The sequence below is a fragment of the Sapajus apella genome, unplaced genomic scaffold, assembly GCF_009761245.1.
Source record: "Sapajus apella isolate SASKATOON/1434 unplaced genomic scaffold, GSC_monkey_1.0 scaffold3, whole genome shotgun sequence".
Classification (NCBI taxonomy): domain Eukaryota; kingdom Metazoa; phylum Chordata; class Mammalia; order Primates; family Cebidae; genus Sapajus; species Sapajus apella.
In genome coordinates, this window is record NW_022436943.1 from 10,691,459 (window position 1) to 10,715,693 (window position 24,235).

Genomic DNA, 24,235 nt, shown 5'->3' on the forward strand with positions numbered 1-24,235 from the left:
GTGAACCACTGCACCTGGCCATAATATGTTTTTTGGAGGGAATGCAGTATTATATTTTGAGAAAGACTGTCACTTAAATAATACCTGTTAACTTAGTTCAAGCCAATGAAAGAGCAATTATATGAAGGAGAGTGGCCAGAAAAGCCAGCTCTTGACTGAACTTCAGGTCAACATTATGATTGGTGACTGTCATGCTGTATTGATTAGATGTCAGAAGTGAATATAGGAAATCAGTGCTAAAGATTAAGTGTCTTCTGGAGAAGATTAGAAGTCCAAGGGAACAATACAACCCGGATTTTTGTTCTCACTGAGATATTTTTCCAGTATCTCAGCTCAAATTTTGGTAACTCTTCCTTTTATTAATTTAAATATTTCATCTTTATTATCTCCTGGCTTTTTCTTCTCTCCTGACCTGTTTCCTAGCCTTGCACAGAATTGGATGAATGATAATCCTCGGTTGGTGACATGCTCATCATTGATCCATACATAATACATGTTGATTTTGTTCACCGATTATTAAATTAGTTATTTTTCAGAGAGTAAGTGTCCGAAAAATCTGTCATCTAAAATACCAGCCAGATCTTTGAAAATAACTTACATGGTTACCCCCTAGCCCAGTCTTCTGTGTAAAATAACTATCATCCTGAATCCAGTTTACAGTTGTGGGTGGCCAGACCCTATTCAGCATCTCAGGGTACAAGGTGGGTACCAGCCTTGTATAGGACACTATTTCTTTTTTATTTATTTATTTATTTTTTTTGAGATGAAGTTTCACTCTTGTTACCCAGGCTGGAGTGCAATGGCGCAATCTCGGCTCACGGCAATCTCTGCCTCCTGGGTTCAGGTAATTCTCCTGCTTCAGCCTCCTGAGTATCTGGCATTGCCCAGCTGATTTTTTGTATTTTTAGTAGAGACAGGGTTTCACCATGTCACCAGGATGGTCTCAATCTGTTGACCTTGTGATCCACCCGCCTCGGCCTCCCAAAGTGCTGGGATTATAGGCGTGAGCCACCGCGCCCGGCCCAGGACACTGTTTCATTGCAGGGCACACTCACACACCCACCGACACTCACTCAGACTGGGACAATTTGGACACACCATTTCACCTAATGCACACCACTTTGGAATGTGGTAGTAAAGCAGAGTACACACGGAAAACCCACAGAGACACTGAGGAGAGTGCAAACTCCACACAGACAGTGGCCCTGACTAGGAATCAGTTTTTTCTTGCCAACGTTGTAATGAAATGACATTGAATGAAATGACATTATTCAAGGACTTGCTGTATAGTAAAAGTTAATATTTTATGTTTTAATCAGTGCTTTAAAGATACTCACCCATGTTTTTTACCTGTCTTTTGATACCATCTTTTGTTCTTGACATTTGTTTTAAACTTATCTGGAATTTTTTTTTTTTTTTTTTTGAGATGGAGTTTCACTCTTGTTGCCCAGGCTGGAGTGCAGTGGCATGATCTTGGCTCACTGCAACCTCCGCCTCTCTGGTTCAAGCGAGTCTCCTGCCTCAGCCTCCCAAGTAGCTGGGATTACAAGCACCCACCACCACGCCTCGCTAATTTTTGTATTTTTAGTAGAGACGGGTTTTCATCACATTGGCCCACCTTATCTCGAACTCCTGACTTCAGGTGATCCGCCCGCCTTGGCCTCCCAAAGGTCTGGGATTACAGTCATGAGCCAGGAGTTCTGTTTTATAGCAAGGTTCCATACATGCACTGCTGTGTTTTTTACTTTATCCTTTTTCATTCATCAGTCTGCCTTTCTTTATACCAGTACCACATTGTCTTAATTGGTATAACTTCCATGAAGTCCTCCTAGCTGGTAGAACAAGTCTCTTGCTCTAATTTGGAAGCTCCTGGCTATTCTTGGCCCTTTATTTTTTCATATATGTTTAGAATCATCTTTTGTAAAAGCTTGTTTGGATTTTGATTAGGAAATGTGTTGAATCTACAAGTCAACTTGAAAATTAACAATTTATGTAAATTTTAATTGTTTTTATCCTTGAATGTGGTGTCTCCATTTATTTAGGTTTTCTTGAAGTCTCTTAATAGAATTTCATACTGTGTGTATAGAGATCTTGAATATCTTATTGGATTTATTCCTAGCTAGTATATATTTTCTGATATTATTATAAGTGAATGATATTATCACTTTACATTTTCTAGATCACTACTAATGTAAAGAAATTCAGCTGACATTTAGATATTCATCTTATATCTAGCCATCTTGCCAGACTCCTCTTTTTTCCTAATAATTTATCTATAGTCTTTTCTATAAATCATATCATCTATAAGGAATATTTCTATCCTCCTTTCTAATCTTTATTTCTCTGATACCTCTTTTTTTTTGTCTCTTTGTTTCATCCCAACTGGGACCTCCAGAGCAGTGTTGAATAGAAGTGGTGATAGTGGCCACATTTATCTCACTGTTGACTTTAAAATAAATGTTCCCAGTGTTTATCCATTAAGGATGATGTAATTTCTTTTTTTTTTTTTTTTTTTTCTCGAGATGGAGTTTCGCTCTTGTTAGCCAGGCTGGAGTGCAATGGCGCGATCTCGGTCACCGCAACCTCCGCCTCCTGGGTTCAGGCAATTCTCCTGCCTCAGCCTCCTGAGTAGCTGGGATTACAGGCACGCACCACCATGCCCAGCTAATTTTTTCTATTTTTAGTAGAGACGGGGTTTCACCATGTTGACCAGGATGGTCTTGATCTCTTGACCTCGTGATCCACCCGCCTCGGCCTCCCAAAGTGCTGGGATTACAGGCTTGAGCCACCGCGCCCGGCAGGATGATGTAATTTCTGTATTATTGAATATATATTAAAACATTTCTATTTTATGTAGCCATTCTTTATAACTAATTCACATAGGATAATTTGTAGTTGTAAAAGTTAGTAGAATAGTAAATTACCAGTTTTGAATTGCCTGAATTATAGGTAGGTGTATGTGATCAATTGATTATAATGCTTTTTAAAATTTTATTTTTTTAGTCTGATACTTTAATTGTATAATAACTGAATCCTATTTAAGTAAACTCAAAACACACAAAAAGACACATTAAGCATTTGAAAAAGACCTTACAAACTGGCCATTTAAAATATCTTGGCTGAACAAAGTGGTTCACACCTATAACCCCAACACTTTGAGAGGCCAAGGAAGGCGATCACTTGAGGCCAGGAGTTCAAGACCAGCCTGATCAACATAGGGAAACTCTGTCTCTACTAAAAATACAAAAATCAGCTGGGTGTGGTGATGCATGCCTGTGGTGCCAACTACTTGGGTCACTGAGGGCACAATAATTACTTGAACCTGGGAGGCAGAGGTTGCAGTGAGCCATGATTGTGCCACCACACTCCAGCCTGGGTGAAAGAGTGAGACTCTGTCTAAAAAAAAAAAAACTGTATTAAAAGACATTTTGTAGCTCTTTGTTAAACTTTGAGATGTAATTTTTATATGATATTCAATTGTATGTTTTTGTTGTTATAAAACCAGTCATTGATGTTACAGAACAACAAAAAATACGTTCATCAGAAGATTCCTTTAATATAAAAATACCTTAATACATGTAAATTTGGCAAAATGATTTGATTTACTAAAAGTTGTAACGCTTATATACATATACCTTAGATATGGTTCTGCCTACTTCTCTCTGTCCTTCCTCTTTCTCTTTTTTTTTCCTCCCTTTGAAGTTTCATCTTAGGATCATAGTATCCGTAGATTTGTTTATAAAAGCCTGTTGTGTTTTTTTTTTTTTTAATTTTTTTTTTTTCAGATGGAGTCTTGCTCTTTCATCCAGGCTGGAGTGCAGTGACGTGATCTCAGCTCACTGCAGCCTCCACCTTGCAAATTCAAGCGATTCTCCTGCCTCAGCCTTTTGAGTAGCTGGGTTTACAAGCATGTACCACCATACCCAGCTAATTTTTGTATTTGTAGTAGAGATGAGGTTTTACCACCTTGGCCAGGCTGGTCTCAAACTCCTGACCTCAAGTGATCCACTCACCTTGGTCTCCCAAAGTTTTGGGATTACAGGTGTGAACTACCGTGTCTGGCCATAAAAGCCTGTTTTATTTTTTAACTTGGCTAGTATTGTTTTCTTTTTATTCTCAAAATTACAGAATTTTAGAACTCGGAAGCTCTATATCCTTTAGTCTGGCCCCTTGTTTTACAGATGAAGTTAATGGAGTTACTAAAAGATGGTGGACTTGTCAACCTAACAGTGTCCTAGCGAGTAAGCTGTTATAGTCCTCTGCATTTGAAATTCTGTCCATACCATAAAATTATTTGGGAAAGAAAAAAGGTTGCTTTATCTTGACATCATCTTAATAAATGTTGCTAGTTTTCATATATTGTCATACTTAAACTATTTTATTCTACTAGGCAAGGCCTTAGACCTATTCCTGAAGCAGAAATTGGATTGGCGGTTATTTTCATGACTACAAAGAATTACTGTGATCCTCAGGGCCATCCCAGTACAGGTAATTAAAGCATTATTTTATTGATTCATTAGCAACTTTATTATGTAAATTGATAAGCTAAATATATATTACTCATGCGTGCTAGGGGTGACCACATTTGCCATCATTTAAAATTCATCCATTTATACTTTCACGCATTTATTCACTCCGTATTTGTGGCTGCCATGTAGCGGACACCATTATGAAGTGGTAAATACCATAAGATCCTTATTATTGTGAACTTTATGTTCTGAAGATCAGGATTTAGTAAACAAGCAAACAAACAAACATACATGGTAAGTTCAGACCGAGCCAAGTATAAAGACAGGTAAAACAAGGTGATGTAATAGTGATGATAGTAGGCTGTTTTAGATAGGCATTCAAGGAAGGTCTCAGGAGGTGACATTTGAGCCATGTGTCCTGAATGATGAGAAAAGGCAGCTGTGTGAGGATCTGGGTGGTGGATAATTCCAGGTAGGAGAAACAGATACTTAGTTTGTGTGGAGAATTCTAAGGGTTGACAATGGAAGAGGAAATATGAATAGAATGCTATTGTGGAAGTCTAGATGCAAAAGAGCCTGTGCCTTGGACCAGCATGATGGTAGTAGGGATGCAGAAAAATGAACAGATTCAGAATATATATTAAAACTAGACCTGGTGGGACTTTCCTGTGGAGGAGTTAGAAATGACTCCTAATTTTTATGCCGGGGTGGATGGTGGTGCCATTTACTGAGATGAAGAATGTGCATTATAATCATCTCAGTGTTAATCACTTTCACTCAGTGAAAGCCAATGTATTCAGAGACAGTCACTATTTCCCCTTTATTATTTAAAACACATTTCCATGGTTTTAAAATATTTTTTTAAATAAGCTGTTATAAAAATAGGTTCTTTATTTTCTTCTTGCTTTTTTACTTTGGAGATTTTTACATTCTCTCTACTAACTTTTCTCTAATTTGCCTAGCTCTCAGAACATCCATTCTGTATTCCTGTATATATATTTATTTGCTTCCTAGATTTGTTCTGTAGTTATTTCATAGGCAGCTATTGAACTTTGGCTAAAAGTGGCAAGTTAGAGAATAGCACCACCTCTTTGCACACTCCGGGGAGTGTCATTCACACTGTAGTCCATTGAGTGGCAACTATGGAGTCAGTCAGTGTATATCTTGAGTGCTCTGCAACCTTGGTTTAAACAAGTAAGGAATGTACCAAGCTAAATTTTGGTAGCAGTTAACCATTAGAGCCTAATGACCAGGAAGCTATTAGATATGTAGATCATTAGTAACCATGAATCGTAGTAATAACTGCTGTCTCTGGAGTGTGCAGAGACTAGAGTAAGTGCTTGTGTACATCATCAAACTAATCTTGCAGAACAATCCTTTTAAGATAGAGGGAAGGGCATCATCTACTTTTCGTAGATAAAGGAGCTCACAGAAAGGTTAGGAAATTAGCTGGAGGTCACATAGCAAGTAATTGGTTCAAACGGAGTCTTAAAGCTGTTATAACATTATTACATTGCAGTACAAATGGCTTTTATTTTAATGTGTGATGTTTTGAGAAATGATGATGTAGGAATGACTGGGAGCTGATGCAAAAGGATAGATATCTGATAAAATTTGACAGGCTAGTATTTTATTATTTGGATAAGAATGTTGATTCAACTGACATCTCTACCCTCTCCCGTTGAGTATACTAGACAAGTTTTTGTCTGTACGTAGGTAACCTTCAAATACACATAGTTCTAAGTGCTTGTGAAGTTTTAAATATATCCAAATAACTTATTTTGGTAGAATTGTGATATGATGAATGTTTTCACCAAATTCCCAGAATTCACCCATGAAGTGAAAAGCTAAAGGCCAACTCTTCAGGCTCTTGGCAAGAGAACTTTTTTAATGTGGACACCAAAGAGAGCCATATTTTTAGAGAAGCCACTCCTCCCTTGTCTACTAGAAACATGCACAACTTTTAGAACTAACAGGTGCTGTAGATATTATTTTCCTGATAGATTCCTGTTCTGTTACAGAAAAAAGACTAGTATCAATAATTTTAGACTATAACAATAAATATATAAAAATGGTGATTAGGTCTAAGTCAGTAGCACCCCTTGACTCAGCACCCATTGGGGGTAACTGTCCTGTGTTTCTCTGTTTAGAAAATGAATTTTCAACTAGATACGTGCTTCAGAATCCATTTTTAATACAAATTTACATTCTCCATGATTCAGGACATTCTGAGATGCATCCTAGGCATCTGAGGTTTTTGGTTTGTATTGTTTGATTTTTAAGATTCTGTTTCCTAAACAAACTCCAGAAACCACTAAATTAGAATATCTTGGGAAGAACTGAACTAGAGAGGAGTCGTCTTTTATATAAAAGGAAGGAGCACTCAGACTGTAAACTTTGGTCATTTTTCATCCTTCCTTTTCCATTTTATCACCAAGACCTGAAATTCTCACTGTACAGCTTCTGCTTAAGAGGTCTGTGACTGTCCCCTTCTCACAGCCAGTGCCCTGTTTGAACCCTCTGTATCCTTTTCTCTGGAGAGCTGGTTTATTAATAATTGCCCTAGTAATGGCCCTTACTCCAAGTTCATCTCTACAGCTAATATTTCACTATGCAACTATTAACTTACCTTCTCTTTTCTCAAAAAGTTTTACTGGCTCTTATTAACCACAGAATAAACCTCATCTAGAAAAGTCAGATAACTTGACACCGGTCTCCCAGCTAGTCATAAGTGAATTTTGTTTATTGCTTTTTTGTTGTTGTTTTTTGAAATAGGGTCTTAGGCTGAAGTGCCATGGCATGATAACGGCTCACTCCAGCCTTGACATCCTGGCCTCAAGTTATCCTCCCACTTTAGCCTCCCAAGTAGCTTGGACCACAAGTGTGTGTGCCATCATGCCTGGCAAGTTTTTGCTGTTGTTGTTGTTTTGTTTGTTTGTTTGTTTGTAGAGACAGAGTTTCCCAGTGTTGCCCAGGCTAGTCTCAAACTCCGGGGTTCAAGTGATCCTCCTGCCTCGGTCTCCCAAAGTGCTGCAGTTACAGGCGTGAATCACTGCAGCTGGCTTGAATTGTTAATAGAGTGATATGCATGGTAGTACAGAAGCAGAATTGGGGAGCACTTAATTCATTGTGGGAGGCCCAAAAGTATTCGAGAAGAGTGGCACTTGCACTAAGTTGCTCTTCTGGTAAATAAAAAGATGAGGTAATCATGATGGTTTTTTGGAGTAGCCTAAAAGTTTATGTCTAAGATGGTTTTACATGATTTGTTTCAAATAATGTATTCCTTATGAAAATAAAACTCATATTGATTCTGATTTGTGTAGATGGTAGGGTGTGTATACTTTCCATGGGGGAATAAATGTAATTTTTTTGGCCCACTAACTTAACACATAATTTGAATTAGAATCTGCTTATTTTATTTTTCTTTAAGTTGATAATACTTCAGCACAAAGGATTAGAAGTAGCTTTAAAATGATTTGGTTTAGATAAGGCTGTCATAGATGCCAGCAGGCTGCTTATAGACTGTTTTGTGTTTGTTGGTGGCACTCGTTGGAGACAACCATGTGCAGTATTCGCTAGCTAATCGCCTCAGCATGGCGTAGACTAACAATTTTCAGTGACCAAATGTCCATCTTATGTCTAGCAGTTGTGATTTTTTTTTTTCTACTTGTGTGATTTACAGGATTAAAGACAACTACTCCAGGACCAAGCCTTTCACAAGGCTTGTCATTTGATGAAAAACTAATGCCAACCGCCCCAGTGAACACTACAACATATGTGGCTGATACAGAATCAGAGCAAGCAGATACCTGGTAAAGCTTCTTCGTTATAAATTAATAGTATATTCAGGAAGTATTTATCAGGTTGTCTCTTGAGGGATACAGCATGGGGGAGTGGGATGCCAGGGAAAATGATATCTTAGGACAGGGATCAGCAGGTTTTCTGTAAAGGAGCAGAGAGTAGTTATTTTCGCCTTAGAGGACTGTTGATCTCTGTCCTAGCTCCTCAACTCTGCCATTGTAGCATGAAAGCAGCCATAGACAATATGTAGTCATTGTCAAGAGACAACACGTAGTGGGCTTAAAGACAATGATACTTTCAAAGAAATGCCTCCTTACACAATTTCGGCATTGTGTGAACATCAAACAGTGTGTTGACACAAACCTACGTGGTATAGTGTACTATATGCCTAGGCTATATAGTATAGCCCAGGGGTCCCTAACCCCCTAGCCACGGTGTCATGGCCTGTTAGGCACCAGGTGACACAGCAGGTGATCAGCGGGCAAGCTAGCAGAACTTCATCTGTATTTACAGCTGTTCCCCATCACTCGCATTACCACCTGAGCTCCACCTCCTGTCAGATCAGCAGCAGCATTAGATTCTCATAGGAGCAAAAACCCTATTGTGAACTCGGCACGTGAGGGATCTAGGTTGTGTGCTTCTTAGGAAAATCTAATGCCTGATGATTCGTCACTATGTCTCCCATCACCCCCAGTTAGGAGTGTCTAAGTTGCAGGAAAACAAGCTTAAGGCTCTCACTGATTCTACATTATAGTCAGGAGTATAATTATTTCATTATATATTACACTGTAATAATAATAGAAATAAAGTACACGATAAATATGTTTTAATTATCCTGAAACCATTGCCACCCCCCACCACCACTCCCAGCATCCTCACCACAAAACTGGTCCTGGATGCCAAAAAGGTTTGTGACCAGTGGTATAGCCTATTTCTCCTAGGCTACATACCTATACAGCATGTTACTGTACTTATACTATACATAATTATAACACAATGGGAAGTATTTGGGTATCTAAACATAGAAAAGGCACAAAAAATACCGTATAAAAGATAAAAAGTGGTCCACCTGTATAAGACGCTTAAACATGAATAGAGCTTGTAGGACTGGAAGTTCTGGGTTAGTCAGTGAGTGAGTGGTAAGTGCATGTGAAGGCCTAGGACATTACTGTACATGATTGTTGCATTATTAGCACTACATTCAGATTACACTAAATTTATATACAGAAAATGTTCTTGCTTCAATAATAAATTAACCTTAGCTTACTATAACATTTTTACTCTATAAACTTTAATAACACTTAGCTTAAAATACTTGTAACATTGTATAGCTGTGCAAAAATATTTTCTTCATATTCTTATAAGCTTTTTTCTGTTTTTAAATTTTACATTTTTGTTTTACTTTTTAAACTTTTTTGTTAAAAACAAAGACATAAACATACATATTAGCATAGGCCTGCACAGGGTTAAGATCATCACAATCACTGTCTTCCACCGACACATCCTGTCCCACTGGAAGGTCTTCGGGGCACTAACACACATGGAGCTGTCTTCTCCTGTGATAAAAATGCCTTCTTCTGGAATCCCTCCTGAAGGGACTACCTGAGACTGTTTAAAGTTAATTTATTTTTTTGTAAGAAGGAGTACATTCTAATGATAAAAAGTATCATATAGTAAATATATTAACTGGTAACATACTCATTTGTTATCATTATCAAGTATTGTATACTATACCAAATTGTATTTGCTATTGAGCTATACTTTTATATGATTGGCAGCATAGATTTGTTTACACCCACATCACCATAGACAGTTAATGGGTTGCACTGTGCTGTCAATAGGTGGTAGCAATTTTTCAGCTCCTTTATAATCTTATGGAGCCAGTATCATATATTACAGTCCATTGTTGACAGAAATATCATTATGTGGTATCTGACTGTAATTGAATGTGTTGTGTTCTAATAACTGTGTTTACAGAAATAAATGGCAGACCAGATTTGGTCTACAGGCTGTGGTTTAGCAATTCCTGTCTTAGGATAGTTTTTTTTTTTTTTATTCCTTGCAAATGTGCATGGATGACTGGAAAGAGTTGTTCAACTTATTTGTAACTGGTGAGATAAGTTTGAAATACATGTATTTGTATTGTATGATGTTGCCTGTATTTGAATATTACTTATAATTTTGAAGATACTTTATATGGGTCTACTTAACTGTCTGAATAGTTAATATTTGTCCATAAAGATCGTTTTTCTGTGGTTCTTTATCTGAAGAGGAGTTTCATTTTGTTTTTGTGACTGGAAGGGGTTAGCTCTTTTATATTTTTTGGTATTTTCTACTTATAACTGTGTTGTCATTTTAAATATTACATAATAAAGTGGTCATATTAAGATACTTAACATATCACTATGATAAACCATAATTTGTTTTCCCTTTTTGCTACACTCATATTGAGGCTAGATTTAACTTTTCCAAGAGAAATTGTTAAGGTTTTGGAAGTTGCCTAAACGACAGCCTGACCTCTTGTTTTTTTTTTTTGTTGCTGTTGTTGGTTTTTTGTTTTGTTTTTGTTTTTGTAAAATAAGAGTAGCAAAGGCAACATACTTAACCATACTTTGTAAAACTCCATGCATGTATGTTTAAAATATTTTTCTGGTAATCTAGAGTTCTATTCTAGAGACTGCCATCTGGCTGAAGTATAATAATATAAGTTCACAGTGACCTGAAATCTTTCTTACATGTGATTTTTTTTCTGATTTTCCATTTTTAATAAAAATAGTACTATAATAATATAAGTAATAATAAAAGTACCATAGTAATAGTACTTTACATGGGAATAATTTAAACTTTTTAAACAAAACTGAAATTGCCTAGGATTATCACCTTGTTTAACTTATAATAGGCTATCCTAAGTTGGTATTCTGTGTGTGTTTGGCAGTTGTTTATAGTAGAGCAACAATATGTGCTGTAGGGGGTGAAGAAGAGTAAGGTGTCATCCTTCCACAGGATGCTTATGTGACAAAGGAGTTGCTTTCTTGGGATGGTAAAACATATTCATTGGATTATTGTCTAAAAATTACCTTAAAATTATTTTACATTAGAACTATTTAACGATCTTTGTTTCTATATTAAAGTTGCTGTAAACTTGATTGTTTACCTTGCATTCTTTTTTTTTTCTACAGTATGGATTTGAGTGAAAGGCCAAAAGAAATCAAAGTCTCCAACATGGAACAAAATTTCAAAATGCTTTCACAAGACACATCCACTATAAAGGAGCCCTGCAAAACAAGCTCTAATAATAATAGTATGGTATCAAATCCTTTGGTTAAGATGACAATTCCAAACTATCAGTTTTCACCAACTAAATTCCCAAGTGTAAATAAAAGTAAAGATAGGGCTTCTCAGCAACAGGAGACCAATTCCATCAGAAACTACTTTAAGCTGTCTACCAAAAAAAGGTCTGTTTTTGATAACTTCTCTCATGTCTCTGAAAAAAATATGAAAATATTTTATACTGTTGTAGCATGGTATTGTTTAGTCTGTTCTGATTAAGTATGCTTCTCCTGCTGTGGCTTTTTGGCCCCTTTCCCTCTCAGAAATGTCCCTGATATCCTTCACTAGAGCCAGTAGACAGATTCTCCTTCATCTCCCTTTGTGCACGTACTTACGTGTTGTTTTACTGGCTGCACTTCTCTTGAATAAGAACTAACCCCTATCTCAGTTCTAAAATCACATTTCCACTGTTTTCCTTGATAACCTGTCTCACTCCCTCTAGGACCTTATGCCATCAATTATTTTCTTAATCTCCATATTTTGAATATATTGATCATCCTAGATTTTTTTCTTCTGCTTTCAAAAGCTCAATCTCACCTTTATTTTTGAAAACGTTCTCTTGACCTGGTTTCTTCCTCTAGCTACTGCTGCCCTTTGTCTTGTACTGTCACTGTTAAGCTTCTCAGAAAAGATGATGTTATTTTTCCCATTTCTGTATGAACTTTGGAAGACTTCTTTTCTTCCCCCTACTGCTCTTTATACTCTGTATACTCTGCCTTCAGGTTTTGAGACTTTATTACAGACAGTCAACATATTTGGCCCTAACTTTTCCTTGAAGCTTCACTTCTCCTTTTCCACAGGGCTTTCATGCTGTTTCCCCAGTAACAGACCTCATTGAATGTATGTGGTTTTTTTTTTTTTTTTTTTTTTTTTGGTAGCATAATAGCTTACATTATTATAATTTTTGACTCTTTGTCCTCTGGCTCCCAAAATCAGTATTATTGTTTGTTATTTTCAGTGTCATCATTCCTTCCATTTCCATCTATTGCCAGGTTCAAACTCTGACCACCTAAATTATTACAAAAACCTTTTAATTCGTTGATTTTTCCAGTACCTTGGCATTAAATTAGTTTTAATAGAATATTGGGTTGACTGTTCAGTTCAACATGAATCCAATAAACTGGAGAACAGAGTCCCAGGTCTTTGTTTCCTCCATGGGCTTAGTATAGTTTGCATAAAGTATTCAGTATTTATTGAATGAATGATACAGTATTGTATAGAAACCTTTTGGTGATATATTCACACAGCATTTGCAGTATACAGTCAGTACCATATTCTAGATTTAGTCTTTCTGACTTAATATCTTGAATCCCTCTCCCATTAACCCATCAGATTATATTCCCAGGGTAATTTTCACTGCCCACAACCTTACTGTAAAGCAAACTGCTGTCTCCTGGCAACAGGTTCTTTGTATTTTTATATTTTTCTGCCTTTTCCTATAATTTATCAACTAATGCAACTTAAGCAGAGAAGATAGAGATCTCCATATTGCTTTAGCCACAGGGTCCATCAGTTCTATGAAAACAGCAGAATGTACATGAGTTCTGCACTTTTTTCAAATGTCTATTTGTTGATTTCCAGTAATATTGTTAAATAAAATCAATAATATTATTAAATAAAATCAAGAGTACATTGTGAACTAAGTGGATGGAGTGATGAATGTTGCCAAACTAAAAGATTACTTTGCTGTATTCATTTTCTTGTTTTGTTCTCTTCTTTTTTAAAAATCTAAGGGAAAGGGATGAAGAAAATCAAGAAATGTCTTCATGCAAATCAGCAAGAATAGAAATGTCCTGTTCTCTTTTAGAACAAACACAACCTGCTACACCCTCACTATGGAAAAATAAGGAGCAGCATCTATCTCAGAATGAGCCTGTGGACAAAAACTCAGATAACTTATTTACAGATACAGATTTAGAATCCAGTGTGAAAAATTCTGCCAATAAATCTCATTCTGCAGAAAAGCTAAGATCAAATAAAAAAAGAGAAATGGATGATGTGGCCATAGAAGATGAAGTATTGGAACAGTTATTCAAGGACACAAAACCAGAGTTAGAAATTGATGTGAAAGTTCAAAAACAAGAGGAAGATGTCAATATTAGGAAAAGGCCAAGGATGGATATAGAAACAAATGACACTTTCAGTGATGAAGCAGTACCAGAAAGTAGCAAAATATCTGTAAGTAACATTTTAAATGAGCGGTATAGCACATAGAAGCTTAGAATGTTAACACATAGTTTAGATTTTGTATTGACAATATAAGCATCCATTGTCTTTAATACTCAGTACTATTAAAGTATAGGAATTTGAAGGATGATAAGGTAAATGATAAATGTTAAAAATACAGTGATTCTTTAACAGTGTAAAATAGATGACCACAAATTAAACTTTCATTTGAGATTGTTTTAATAGATTTCCAAATTAGGCTGTACTATTATAAAAGACATTTGGTTATGATAAGCGTAGGAGATGCTTCAGTATGAGAAACAGGACACAGAAGGATGAAGTTGATAAAACAAAGTAGCTACTCAGTAAATTTTTAGGATATAACATCACTAGGAGTTTTCATTTTCATTTAGGTTTTTACTGTCCTTGTCTATTTTCATGAATGTTGTTAATTTGTCTTACCCACTTTGATCTATGAAAACACTTCTGATTATTTTCTTTTCTATATACATCAGTAGGTTGACCTATCTATAGATTTGTTAGTTCTTTAGATGAGAGCACAGACCTGATGAAGTAAAACTTCAATATTCTGATCTTCAACATGGGTTCATTAGTTCCATTCATTCATGGCTGTAGTCATCCCCTCCTATGTAACATCTGCAGAATAAGGACAGGAATAGGTATAAAAATAGGATTAAGTGAATGGAAGTTACAGTTTATTAAGCTAAGCAGTTGAGAACCTAGTGTGTATCAAGGACCTTATAAATTTATAACTGCTATTCAAAAAACAGAATGTATGTCCTATTTGGCCTGCATATTGTTATATTCATATAGGGAAGGAGATCCCCATTATTTGTTACTTCTTTTGTGTGAATCTTAAATGCCCTTCTGTGGACCAGCTGCATTGGAGTCAGCTGGTAAGCTTTTTAAAAATATAGATTCCCAGGCCAGAGCTCCAGAGATTTTCATTCAGTACATCTGGTTTTCCTTCCCGGGATAAGTTCCTTCATTGTGTTAGCTAAGAATTCCTTTGATATTTTTAAAAATTAACTCAGTGGCTTAATTAAGATAGGATCTTTTTTCCTCTATAAAAGTAGCCTGGATGTAGATAATGAGAGCTGCTTCCCATGGTATTAATTTACTGGGTGCCTGTCTTTCTGCTCTTTGAGAGGATGCCTCCAGCCATCTTGTCTGCTTTCCAGGGAGGAAAAATGTGGTGATGAGGGGACAGGGGAAAGGCCTTTCCAGCTGAATTCCTCCCCGTTTTCTAAGGAGCTTTCTTAGAAACCCAACTTAGTAACTTTTGTTATTGGCTAGAATTGAGTATAATTTAGCCACTTCCTATCCTCAATCTAGAAGTGCCTGGGAATGTTTTAAGTTTGGCACATTGCTATCCCTGATAAAGAGTTGTATTTTAGGAAGAGAGAATGAATGTTATCAGATTCCATTTTGCAGCCAGAGTGGGAACTTCAGAGGCAAAGTTTTCATTGTGAAGGATTTAAGACTGATTCTCATTTCACAGAAGCATCAAGTGAAACAAGAGGTTTATATATTCTGTAAGTCACTTCTGTAGTAATTTCTACTATAGTGGAGAGCTAGGTAAGTTAGCTTAATGCGACATTTGTTGAAATCCAAGACATGATTTGCTAAGCTTAATACATTTACATCTGTTTATAAAGCTATGTTTATTCTGTTGCATTATGAATTTACATTGTCACTATAGCTCCAGACTGTTTCAGAATCTGTATTCAGGTTACTTTATATTACATGTAAGTGTTTAGAAAATTAGGCACTTTTTACATTACTTTGGCCACACCTTTGGAAATGCATTTCCCTTCCTTTTCTCCTGTATTTATTTCTGACTTTGTCTGATATGTTCTTATTTTCTTTAGTCTTCTTGTCCTAGTACATACTTTAATCTTCTTTTAAGTAGCCACCCACTCCCCCTTTTTTCTCTTAAATTCCATCCCTGATTAGTCTGCCGCTCACGGTGGCCACAAATCTGTCTGGAAACGGTTGTGGCTTTAGTTTGTAACAGCACTCTTTGGCTCATCCTGGATGACTGCTAATTAATCTTCCTGAAGACCTGTTTTCACTGCACTTTCTCCCAGGGCTCATGTCAGGGCAATGGGCATTAGAACACAGACAGGGAAAGTCAAGAGCTGAGCACTGTACACTCTTGACATGGGAGCCATCAAACAGGCTTTCATAGACCAGAAACACCTTTCATTTAATATGTAAGATTTATATGAGGTATAATGGTATCAGGAAATAAATTATTTTATTTTGCCCTATGATTCTATAGCATAATTCCATTTTTCCTTTATTTTATTGCTTCAGAATTCATGACATTTGAAATGAAAATTTCAGTATAAAATGTGTTGTCACAGGCTTTTGGAGAGAGAATAGCAATTTGATTGTGATACACTCAATTGCGATATCTCTAATTGCGACATAGTCAGCCCTCTGTATTCATGGGTCCCACATCCTTGGATTTTACACCTCTAATTGAAAGTATTTGGGGAAAAAAAGCATCTGTACACATGCAGACTTTTTAAAAATTATTATTTCCTAAACAGTACAACTATTTGCATAGCACTTACATTGTAATTAGGTATTGTGAGTACTCTAGAGATGAGATGTGCCTAGATTATATGCAAAATCTATGCTAATTTTTTTTCTTTTCTTTTCTTTTTTTTTTTTTTGAGACGGAGTCTTGCTCTGTCACTAGGCTGGAGTGCAGGTGCAGATCTTGGCTCACTGCAACCTCCACCACCTGGGTTCAAGCGATTTCCCTGCCTCAGCCTCCTGAGTAGCTGGGACTACAGATGTGCACCACCACACCACACAGATAATTTTTGTATTTTTAGTAGAGACAGGATTTCATCATGTTGGCCAGGATGGTCTCAATCTCCTGACCTCATGATCCACCCTCCTTGGCCTCTCAAGTGCTTGGATTATAGGTGTGGGCCACCACGCTTGGCCAAATCTATGCTATTTTTTATTAAGGACTTGAGCATCCGTAGATTTTGATGTCCATGGGAAGTCATGGAACCAATTCCCCAGGGATACCACAGGGATGACTACTACAAGTTAAATCACAGTATTCCAGCACTATAATTTTTTTTAGTAAGAATCTGTAATAGGTACAAAAGTATTTCCATTTTCAATGTAATGTTATTTTTAAAAACTGTTTATTTTGAGATAATTGTTTGTTCACATGCAGTGAACCCTTTCCCCAGTTTTCCCTGATTGTTACAGCTTGCATTGCCACAGTACAGTATCACAACCAGGAAATTGACATTGATAAAATCCATCAGCTTTACTCAATGTGGGGTTGTTTTAAATTATTTTATTTTTATCATTTTAAGAATTTGTCTGAAAGTTCTTGTGAATCTCATGGATTAAAGGAATTGTGCTTAATTTTTTTAGGTACAGAAATGACTATTGGAGAAAAATACTTCTTAACCTTTTATTGAAGTTTCCCCCTGCTTTTTTTTTCTGCAATTTTATGAGGGCAAAAAATGTGATACTTCTCTTTGCTGTTGGAATCCTTAGTTGCATTTCCGAAAGGCAGTTTTCAAAAGATGTTGATGGTAGAACTGCCATTTTTTTCTGTTTTTGGAGCTAAAGATAGATTATTAAAATTTCCAGCTGAAATGGAAAACTATTAGCTTAATATTCCTGCTAGTACTTTATCCTTATATAAATAGCTGTGCCTGAGTCTTGGTGTTACTTTCAATTTCCCAGTCTCCATAAAATGCAAAACTGACTGAAGATCCTTATTAACATTCTTCAGCTTAACAGCACCCACCACGTCTATAGTATATTTCCTGTTCATTCCACTCTCCTATCTCAAGTTAAGCATTTTTACATAGCCTTTTTCAATACCCAGTAGTAAATTCTTAAAACTATAGCATTTTCCAGTACTCTGTAGTAGTAGCTACCACTTATTGGATACCATTATTGTATTTACAGCAACCCTACAATGAAGTAGTTAATATATGCCTATTGAACACATGTAGAAACTGACAGTGGGAGTTGTTAAGTAACTTGCCTAGGTCACATAGGTAGGTTTTGACAACTGGGACCAAAACACAGGTCTACCTTGCTCTTTTGACTATTCCTTTTGTCAGCTTTCACTGCGTAATTCACTCAGTTATTCAGTTACTCTAGGAATTGGGCCTGCTAATATAAAAGGCAGTTTGATAGGCATTGAGGTAGAATCCCCAACACTTGGTGATTTACTTATATAGGAAATAAATAGATAGGAAAGAATATAAGATAATTCCCAGGCTTATAGTCTGAGGGTATGATTCTCTGAGTTGGAAAATCAGAACTTGCTCAGGAGGATGAACAACTTTGAGAGAGTAGAGCAGGATAGGGAGAAGGTACATAAAGGGAGTTTGTATTCTGAATGTATAAAGGGAGTAAAATATACTGCCTTTGATAACAACTTTCTGTAAATTATATGTCAAAGTGCTCAGCCCAAGTAAAATGGCACTTGATAGGCTTGAAACATACATTTAATCCTAACTATTGATTGAAATACTCTCTTTACTCTGTAGGCAAGCACAAAGTACATTTGTTTTTCAGTCCTTTCCAATCTCCTTTTAAAAACTTTTATCACTTATTGCTGTATTAGTGAAAATATGATATACAATGTTATGCCCATTGCTTTGCATCTAAGAGAATTATAGTTTTTACTGAAAGCATTAGCCATTTATGTAATATTGTTTAGTCTAGGACATGATCCAGGCATGTTAATGTGAAAGATACTATAACTATATACAAGGCAGTCTTCACTTTTATTGCAGATGAATATCTTGAACAGTTGAAGTAACTGTTTCTTCTTTAAAAGTATGATTTAAGATTATATTGTAATCCTAAATGAATTCTTTAAAATGTTTCTTTTTTTATTATAAAAGTAATACATGATCATACAGACATGTGGAAAATAAAATGAACTCACAGTTTGTTGATAATCCTACCATCTACAGAAAACCATGGTTAATATTTTGGTATTTTCTCTTTACATTTTATTTTGCAGACTGTTAATGTAATTCTGTAGTCACTTTAAATTTACTTATAATAATAATTTTCTCATATCGTTAAATATTTCCTAAGCATGTGATTTATATGGATTTAGATTGCTTCCAATTCTTTGCTTTTTGGTTAGTTTTTGTTTTGCAGAAGAGCGATTTATTAGAGAGAGAGAGAGAGTGAGAGAGAGAGGGGGAGAGAGAGAGAGAGAGAGGACAGCTCCCACACTGTTGTGGGAGGGGAACCCAGCGCGGGAAATTCCCAGTTATTTGCCCTTATACTGCAGTATCTCTTTCAAAATATATATTTTCATCTCGTAATTTCAGTTGAAAGCCAAATGTCTCGGCATACATAACATGAATATCTCTTTTTAAGTTTTTAGAAAGGTAGCATTTTACACTTGATCTTATTTAAAAGGCCAGGAAGTGATAGAATTTTATGACTCCTATGAACAGTATTTTTTGTTTTATTTCATAAGCCAGAAAATGAGATTGGTATGAAACGTGAGCTTAAGAAAGAATCACTATGGTCAACTAAAGAAATATCTGTGAGAAAAGTTTTAGTAATTTTTATACAGATTTGGCTTACAGAGACTGTCATCTTATCAATTTTTTTCATTTTACATTCTTAGGATTGTTTCTCTTTCAATAATTTTGGCTTACTTCATGATTGTGCCTCCCCTGGAAATGGATTGATTATATTATAACTATGATGCGGTGAAAAGAGAATAGAGAGAAGCCGGGGTATAATTCCCTGCCTTCTCTCCTTAGATATGTGGCCTTAAACAAGTCATTTTCACATTTATGAACCTCAAATACTCTATAAAATGAGGTTGACACTTTTCTAGCAGGATTTATATCAGATAGAGTAATTGATGTAAAATATTTGTAAACTCGAAAAGTTTAGACTGTTCTTAATAGTGTCCTGATTACATTCTGTCACTATCAGATGAACCTTTTCTTCTGACTGCTTTTATCTTAGACCTATTAGCAACTTGCATATTAATTACATAGTTCAGCAGTTAAAAGAACTAAGATAACTGAGAACTTACCTTAAGCAGCTATAACAATGTTGATATGTAACTAGTTAATAATAAATGACATGAAGCCAAGAATCTCATCCAGCAATTGAAAGATAACAGGAAGAACTCTTCAGGCGAATTTAACAGCTATTAATCTTGTGTCAATTAATAAGGTAGTATGTCCAGAATTGATGATTGATTTTTTGAGATGTTAAGAATAATAAAAAATGCAAACTATTGAGAATCCCGAAAGTTTGGGAAAAGTAGATGAGGACCTGGAGAACAGAATATATAACAATCTCAGTGTACCTTTAATGAAAAGCAGACAATGCTGAGATTGTGTGTCAATAAAACATGTATCTGGAGGCAAATTGTTTATTGAGATGATATTTCTTAGAATAACCTACTAAGTTAAAAATACTTCACAGTTTTTAGCCTTCTGTCACAGATTGAGTATGTTATAAATGTTTCCAAAGTTATAGAGCGTTTGAGTAAGTAGTTTTCTTATTTTGAATCAGATATGATTTGATTCCAAATATAAAATTCAGGTACCAGAAATAAAACATTTTTACTATTTTTTCAGGCATTTGAACTTTTTTCTATCGATTCCCAAATGACAAGTGACTTTCCATTTCCTTGTTATTTCTTCTCTTTCTTACCTATCCATCTTAACCCTGTTTAAGAACAATGACAAACTTCAGGATGAAAGTGAGATGCTTCCAAGAAAGCTGTTATTGACTGAATTTAAATCACTGGTGATTAAAAACTCTACTTCCAGAAATCTGTCTGTCATAAGTGATGATTATGGTCAACTAAGAAATTTCAAGAAATTCAAAAAGGTAGGTATTTCAACTGTATCACAAGAGGACAGTGTTTGAAATGTTTTTAGAAATACTAATGTTGCTAAACAAAAATAAGAGCAGTTTATACTGAAAACTGATGTTATTTATTCTGCTTAAAATGGTTTAAAAATTCCTTTAGGAAGGACATGAACTTACAGTTAATGAATATATTGAACACTTAGAATGAAATAGGTTTGATCAAAATTGAATTCTTAACAGGTTGCTGTTTACCTGGTTTTCTCTACCTTAGGAAGTTTTTTGATAATCACAGGATCTTCTTTGTTAGTCTAATACTGGTCTACAACTGCCTGAAGGGTTCTTTAGCTCAGGACTTTATGAAGATTAAAATGTATTTAAAATAACTGAGCATATTCAATAATTAAAACGATAGTCTTTTTATATTTACATATAAAACACAATATAAATATATATGCTGAGTATCACCATAAGGCCTGAATTTCTGTTTATTAAGGAACTGATATTTATTTTATCAGTAATGGTTAAAAAATGACTTCTACCCAGTAGTTATTCTTTTGTTGTCTTATATTTGCTTTTTGCTCCAGACCTACTTCTGACTGCTAGCTTTTATGATGCATTTGATCAGAGTACAATGATTATCCAAAAGTAATTTTTGTGAAAAACTGCTTTTCTCTATAACATGATCTTGTCATGACTGTGAGGTAGTATAGGTTTTTCTCCCTACTGTAAACACTTACTATTAATATTTCACAGTTAAATTTGTTTTCTACCTACTATGATAGTATCTAAAGGGCTCTGAACTCCATTTGATGGGAAGAACCTCTTCTACTTAGAACAGAAGATGGAAATATCTTCCACTTAAATGGCACCACGATACCTTTTTGTTTAACACCACTTTTTCTCACCCTGTATCTGTGGCTCACGAACAGCACAAAAGTATTCTTACTGCATGGTTACTTCACGTTTAATACTGTGTTACAAGATCTTGTTGTGAAATCAAAATTGAAAAGATGTTTCTTATAGTTTTACCAAAGAAAAAGCAATAATGTTTACTATTGGCACAGAGTGGTGTATTAATAACTGAAGAAGTATGTCTAATATAAATTTCTGGAAAGTGGTTTGGAAATACTTAAAATGCTTAAAAATACTGCTGTCCTTAACCAAGTAATCTGTTCTGAAACTGCAGAAGAAATCCAATCCAAAATTTGTATAGAAATATGTTTAACGGGATTGATACTAGTGCAGCAATTTTCTGAGCTCTTTACATCCCCAAATCATGCTGGGTCTGGTGGCTCACACCTGTAATACCAACACTGTGGGAGGCCAAGGCACGTGGATGGCTTGAGCCCAGGAGTTTGCGACCAGCCTGGGCAATATGGTGAAACCCTGTCTCTACAAAAAAATATAAAATTAGCTAGGCATGGTGATGTCTGCCTGCAGTCCCAGGTACCTCAGAAGTCAAAGAATCGTTTGAGCCTGGGAGGCGGAAGTTGCAGTGAGCCAAGATTATACCACTGTGCCGGGCCAGGTATCAGAGCCCCAGTACCAGGAAGTGGTCAACACTTGGGTTGGTAAAAAGAATTTACCAGCAACAGTATATATTTGGAAAATGAGAGTTTATTAGAGAGAAAGAACACTGCAGAATAGTACAGAAGGGCGCTTCAGCGAGAGGACTGAGCACACCATGGCGAATTCTCCTTAAGAGGATTTTTTGGACCTTAAGGTGGGAGCTTTGGATTGTAAAATGAGTTTCACTATGGGATTCCAGAGATATATAAAAATTTCAATTACCTATAAAAGTTGAAAGAAGCCTGGAATCAAATGCCAACTTTAGATACTAGGGAAATTTGATTACTTCTAAATTCCCCAGGTACAGAGTTTTACCTCCAGTTTGCCTGTTTGATGGTCACCAGTTAGTCTTTGCTCCCTTCCAAATTGCTCAGATAAGACGTTTTTGTCTCTGGGGCCTGTTCAATGGTCACCAGGTGATTTTCTGTCTCCTCACACTGCACTCTCCAGCCTAGGTGACAGAGAGAGACCCTGGCTCAAAAACAAAACAAAAAAATAACAACACAAAAAGACACCTCCAAATCAATGCCATGGCTCTTTTTAAACTTTTAAAATATTGCTTAGTGGTGAAAATTAATTTAAAATTCTCTTTCTACTTCATATATTAGAATTTAAAAGCAAATATTAGGGATCTGTTACTTCCTAAACAGTATTCACAATGATCTTGATATGCATTTGTACATGGAATTTGCTTTTCTTAAAGCACGTCTTGAAACAAAATATCAATTAAAAGTATAAATTGTTGGCATCTCCAACATCTGCTAGGACTCTGTGAACTGGAAGGTTTTGAAAAGTTAAATTTTCATCAATATTAGAGCTTAAGCTTTGAAGTCATTAGAACAAAATATAATGCTTTAAATTGTAATGTCTGTGTTCATCTTGACTTGTTTTAATTGTTAAATGATAAGGTAAGGCCATTTTAAAATAAAAATTCCAAATTAAAATTGTTATTTTTAATACATAACTCCCATGACATGTCCAGATCTGTATATAGTAATAGCTATAAAAGATAAGAGGAAAAACAGATGGATTTAGAACAGAGTTACTGCTCTCTTACTTTTATTTATAGAGATAAACATCTTTGGCACTTATACATGATTTACAATCTTTGCTTTTTAATCTTTTTGTAAAAATGGTCATCTTGTTTGTTAATATGTTTAACCATACTACTTTTATTATTCAATAGGTCACATATCCTGGAGCAGGAAAACTTCCACACATCATTGGAGGATCAGATCTAATAGCTCATCATGCTCGAAAGAATGCAGAACTAGAAGACTGGCTAAGGCAGGAAATGGAGGTTAGTAGGAAGTGAGGCCTAGAAACTTGTTTAAATTGCACTTTGGTCCCTTATGGTGGCCTTCAAGCAAATTCTTCTCAAAATCAAACTTAAAATAAGTGACATAAATACATTTGTTCAGAAAAATTCCTGAGTTACAGAGTACTAATCTATAACCTTCTGTAAAACTTCTTTAAAGAAATACAGGGCCGGGCGCGGTGGCTCAAGCCTATAATCCCAGCACTTTGGGAGGCCGAGGCGGGTGGATCACAAGGTCAAGAGATCGAGACCATCCTGGTCAACATGGTGAAACCCCGTCTCTACTAAAACTACAAAAAATTAGCTGGGCATGGTGGCGCGTGCCTGTAATCCCAGCTACTCAGGAGGCTGAGGCAGGAGAATTGCCTGAACCCAGGAGGCGGAGGTTGCGGTGAGCCGAGATCGCGCCATTGCACTCCAGCCTGGGCAACAAGAGCGAAACTCCGTCTCAAAAAAAAAAAAAAGAAATACAAAGTTTATTTTTGTTAAAAAATGAAAAACAGTAAGACCTAAGAAATTCAGTTTATATCCTAATGAAAAGGGGGGGATAAAAGCCACAAAAATTTAAAGGAAACTAAAAGAATGTGGAGGATATTACAAATGTATCTTAAATAGTATGTCAAAGGGACTGACCTTTTTAAATCTGGGAATTGTGTTTTAACAATTCGGAAAATTTCTCATTCATTTTCTTAAATAT

General features: G+C 35.8%; 1 protein-coding gene across 4 annotated transcripts in view; it reads left to right on the plus strand.

The window, feature by feature from the left end:
* The window catches only part of NBN (nibrin), a 47,865-nt gene that overhangs the window by 16,264 nt on the left and 7,366 nt on the right, over positions 1 to 24,235 (plus strand). For 3 of the 4 annotated variants that reach the window (XM_032249691.1, XM_032249709.1, XM_032249720.1), the window contains 7 exons: positions 4,391 to 4,488; positions 8,152 to 8,281; positions 11,450 to 11,725; positions 13,334 to 13,778; positions 19,288 to 19,356; positions 20,514 to 20,669; positions 23,407 to 23,520. In XM_032249691.1, the coding sequence (XP_032105582.1) occupies positions 4,391 to 4,488; positions 8,152 to 8,281; positions 11,450 to 11,725; positions 13,334 to 13,778; positions 19,288 to 19,356; positions 20,514 to 20,669; positions 23,407 to 23,520 (1,288 nt within the window). The remainder of the gene's footprint in view (positions 1 to 4,390; positions 4,489 to 8,151; positions 8,282 to 11,449; positions 11,726 to 13,333; positions 13,779 to 19,287; positions 19,357 to 20,513; positions 20,670 to 23,406; positions 23,521 to 24,235) is intronic. The other variant, XM_032249700.1, reaches the window with a different exon arrangement.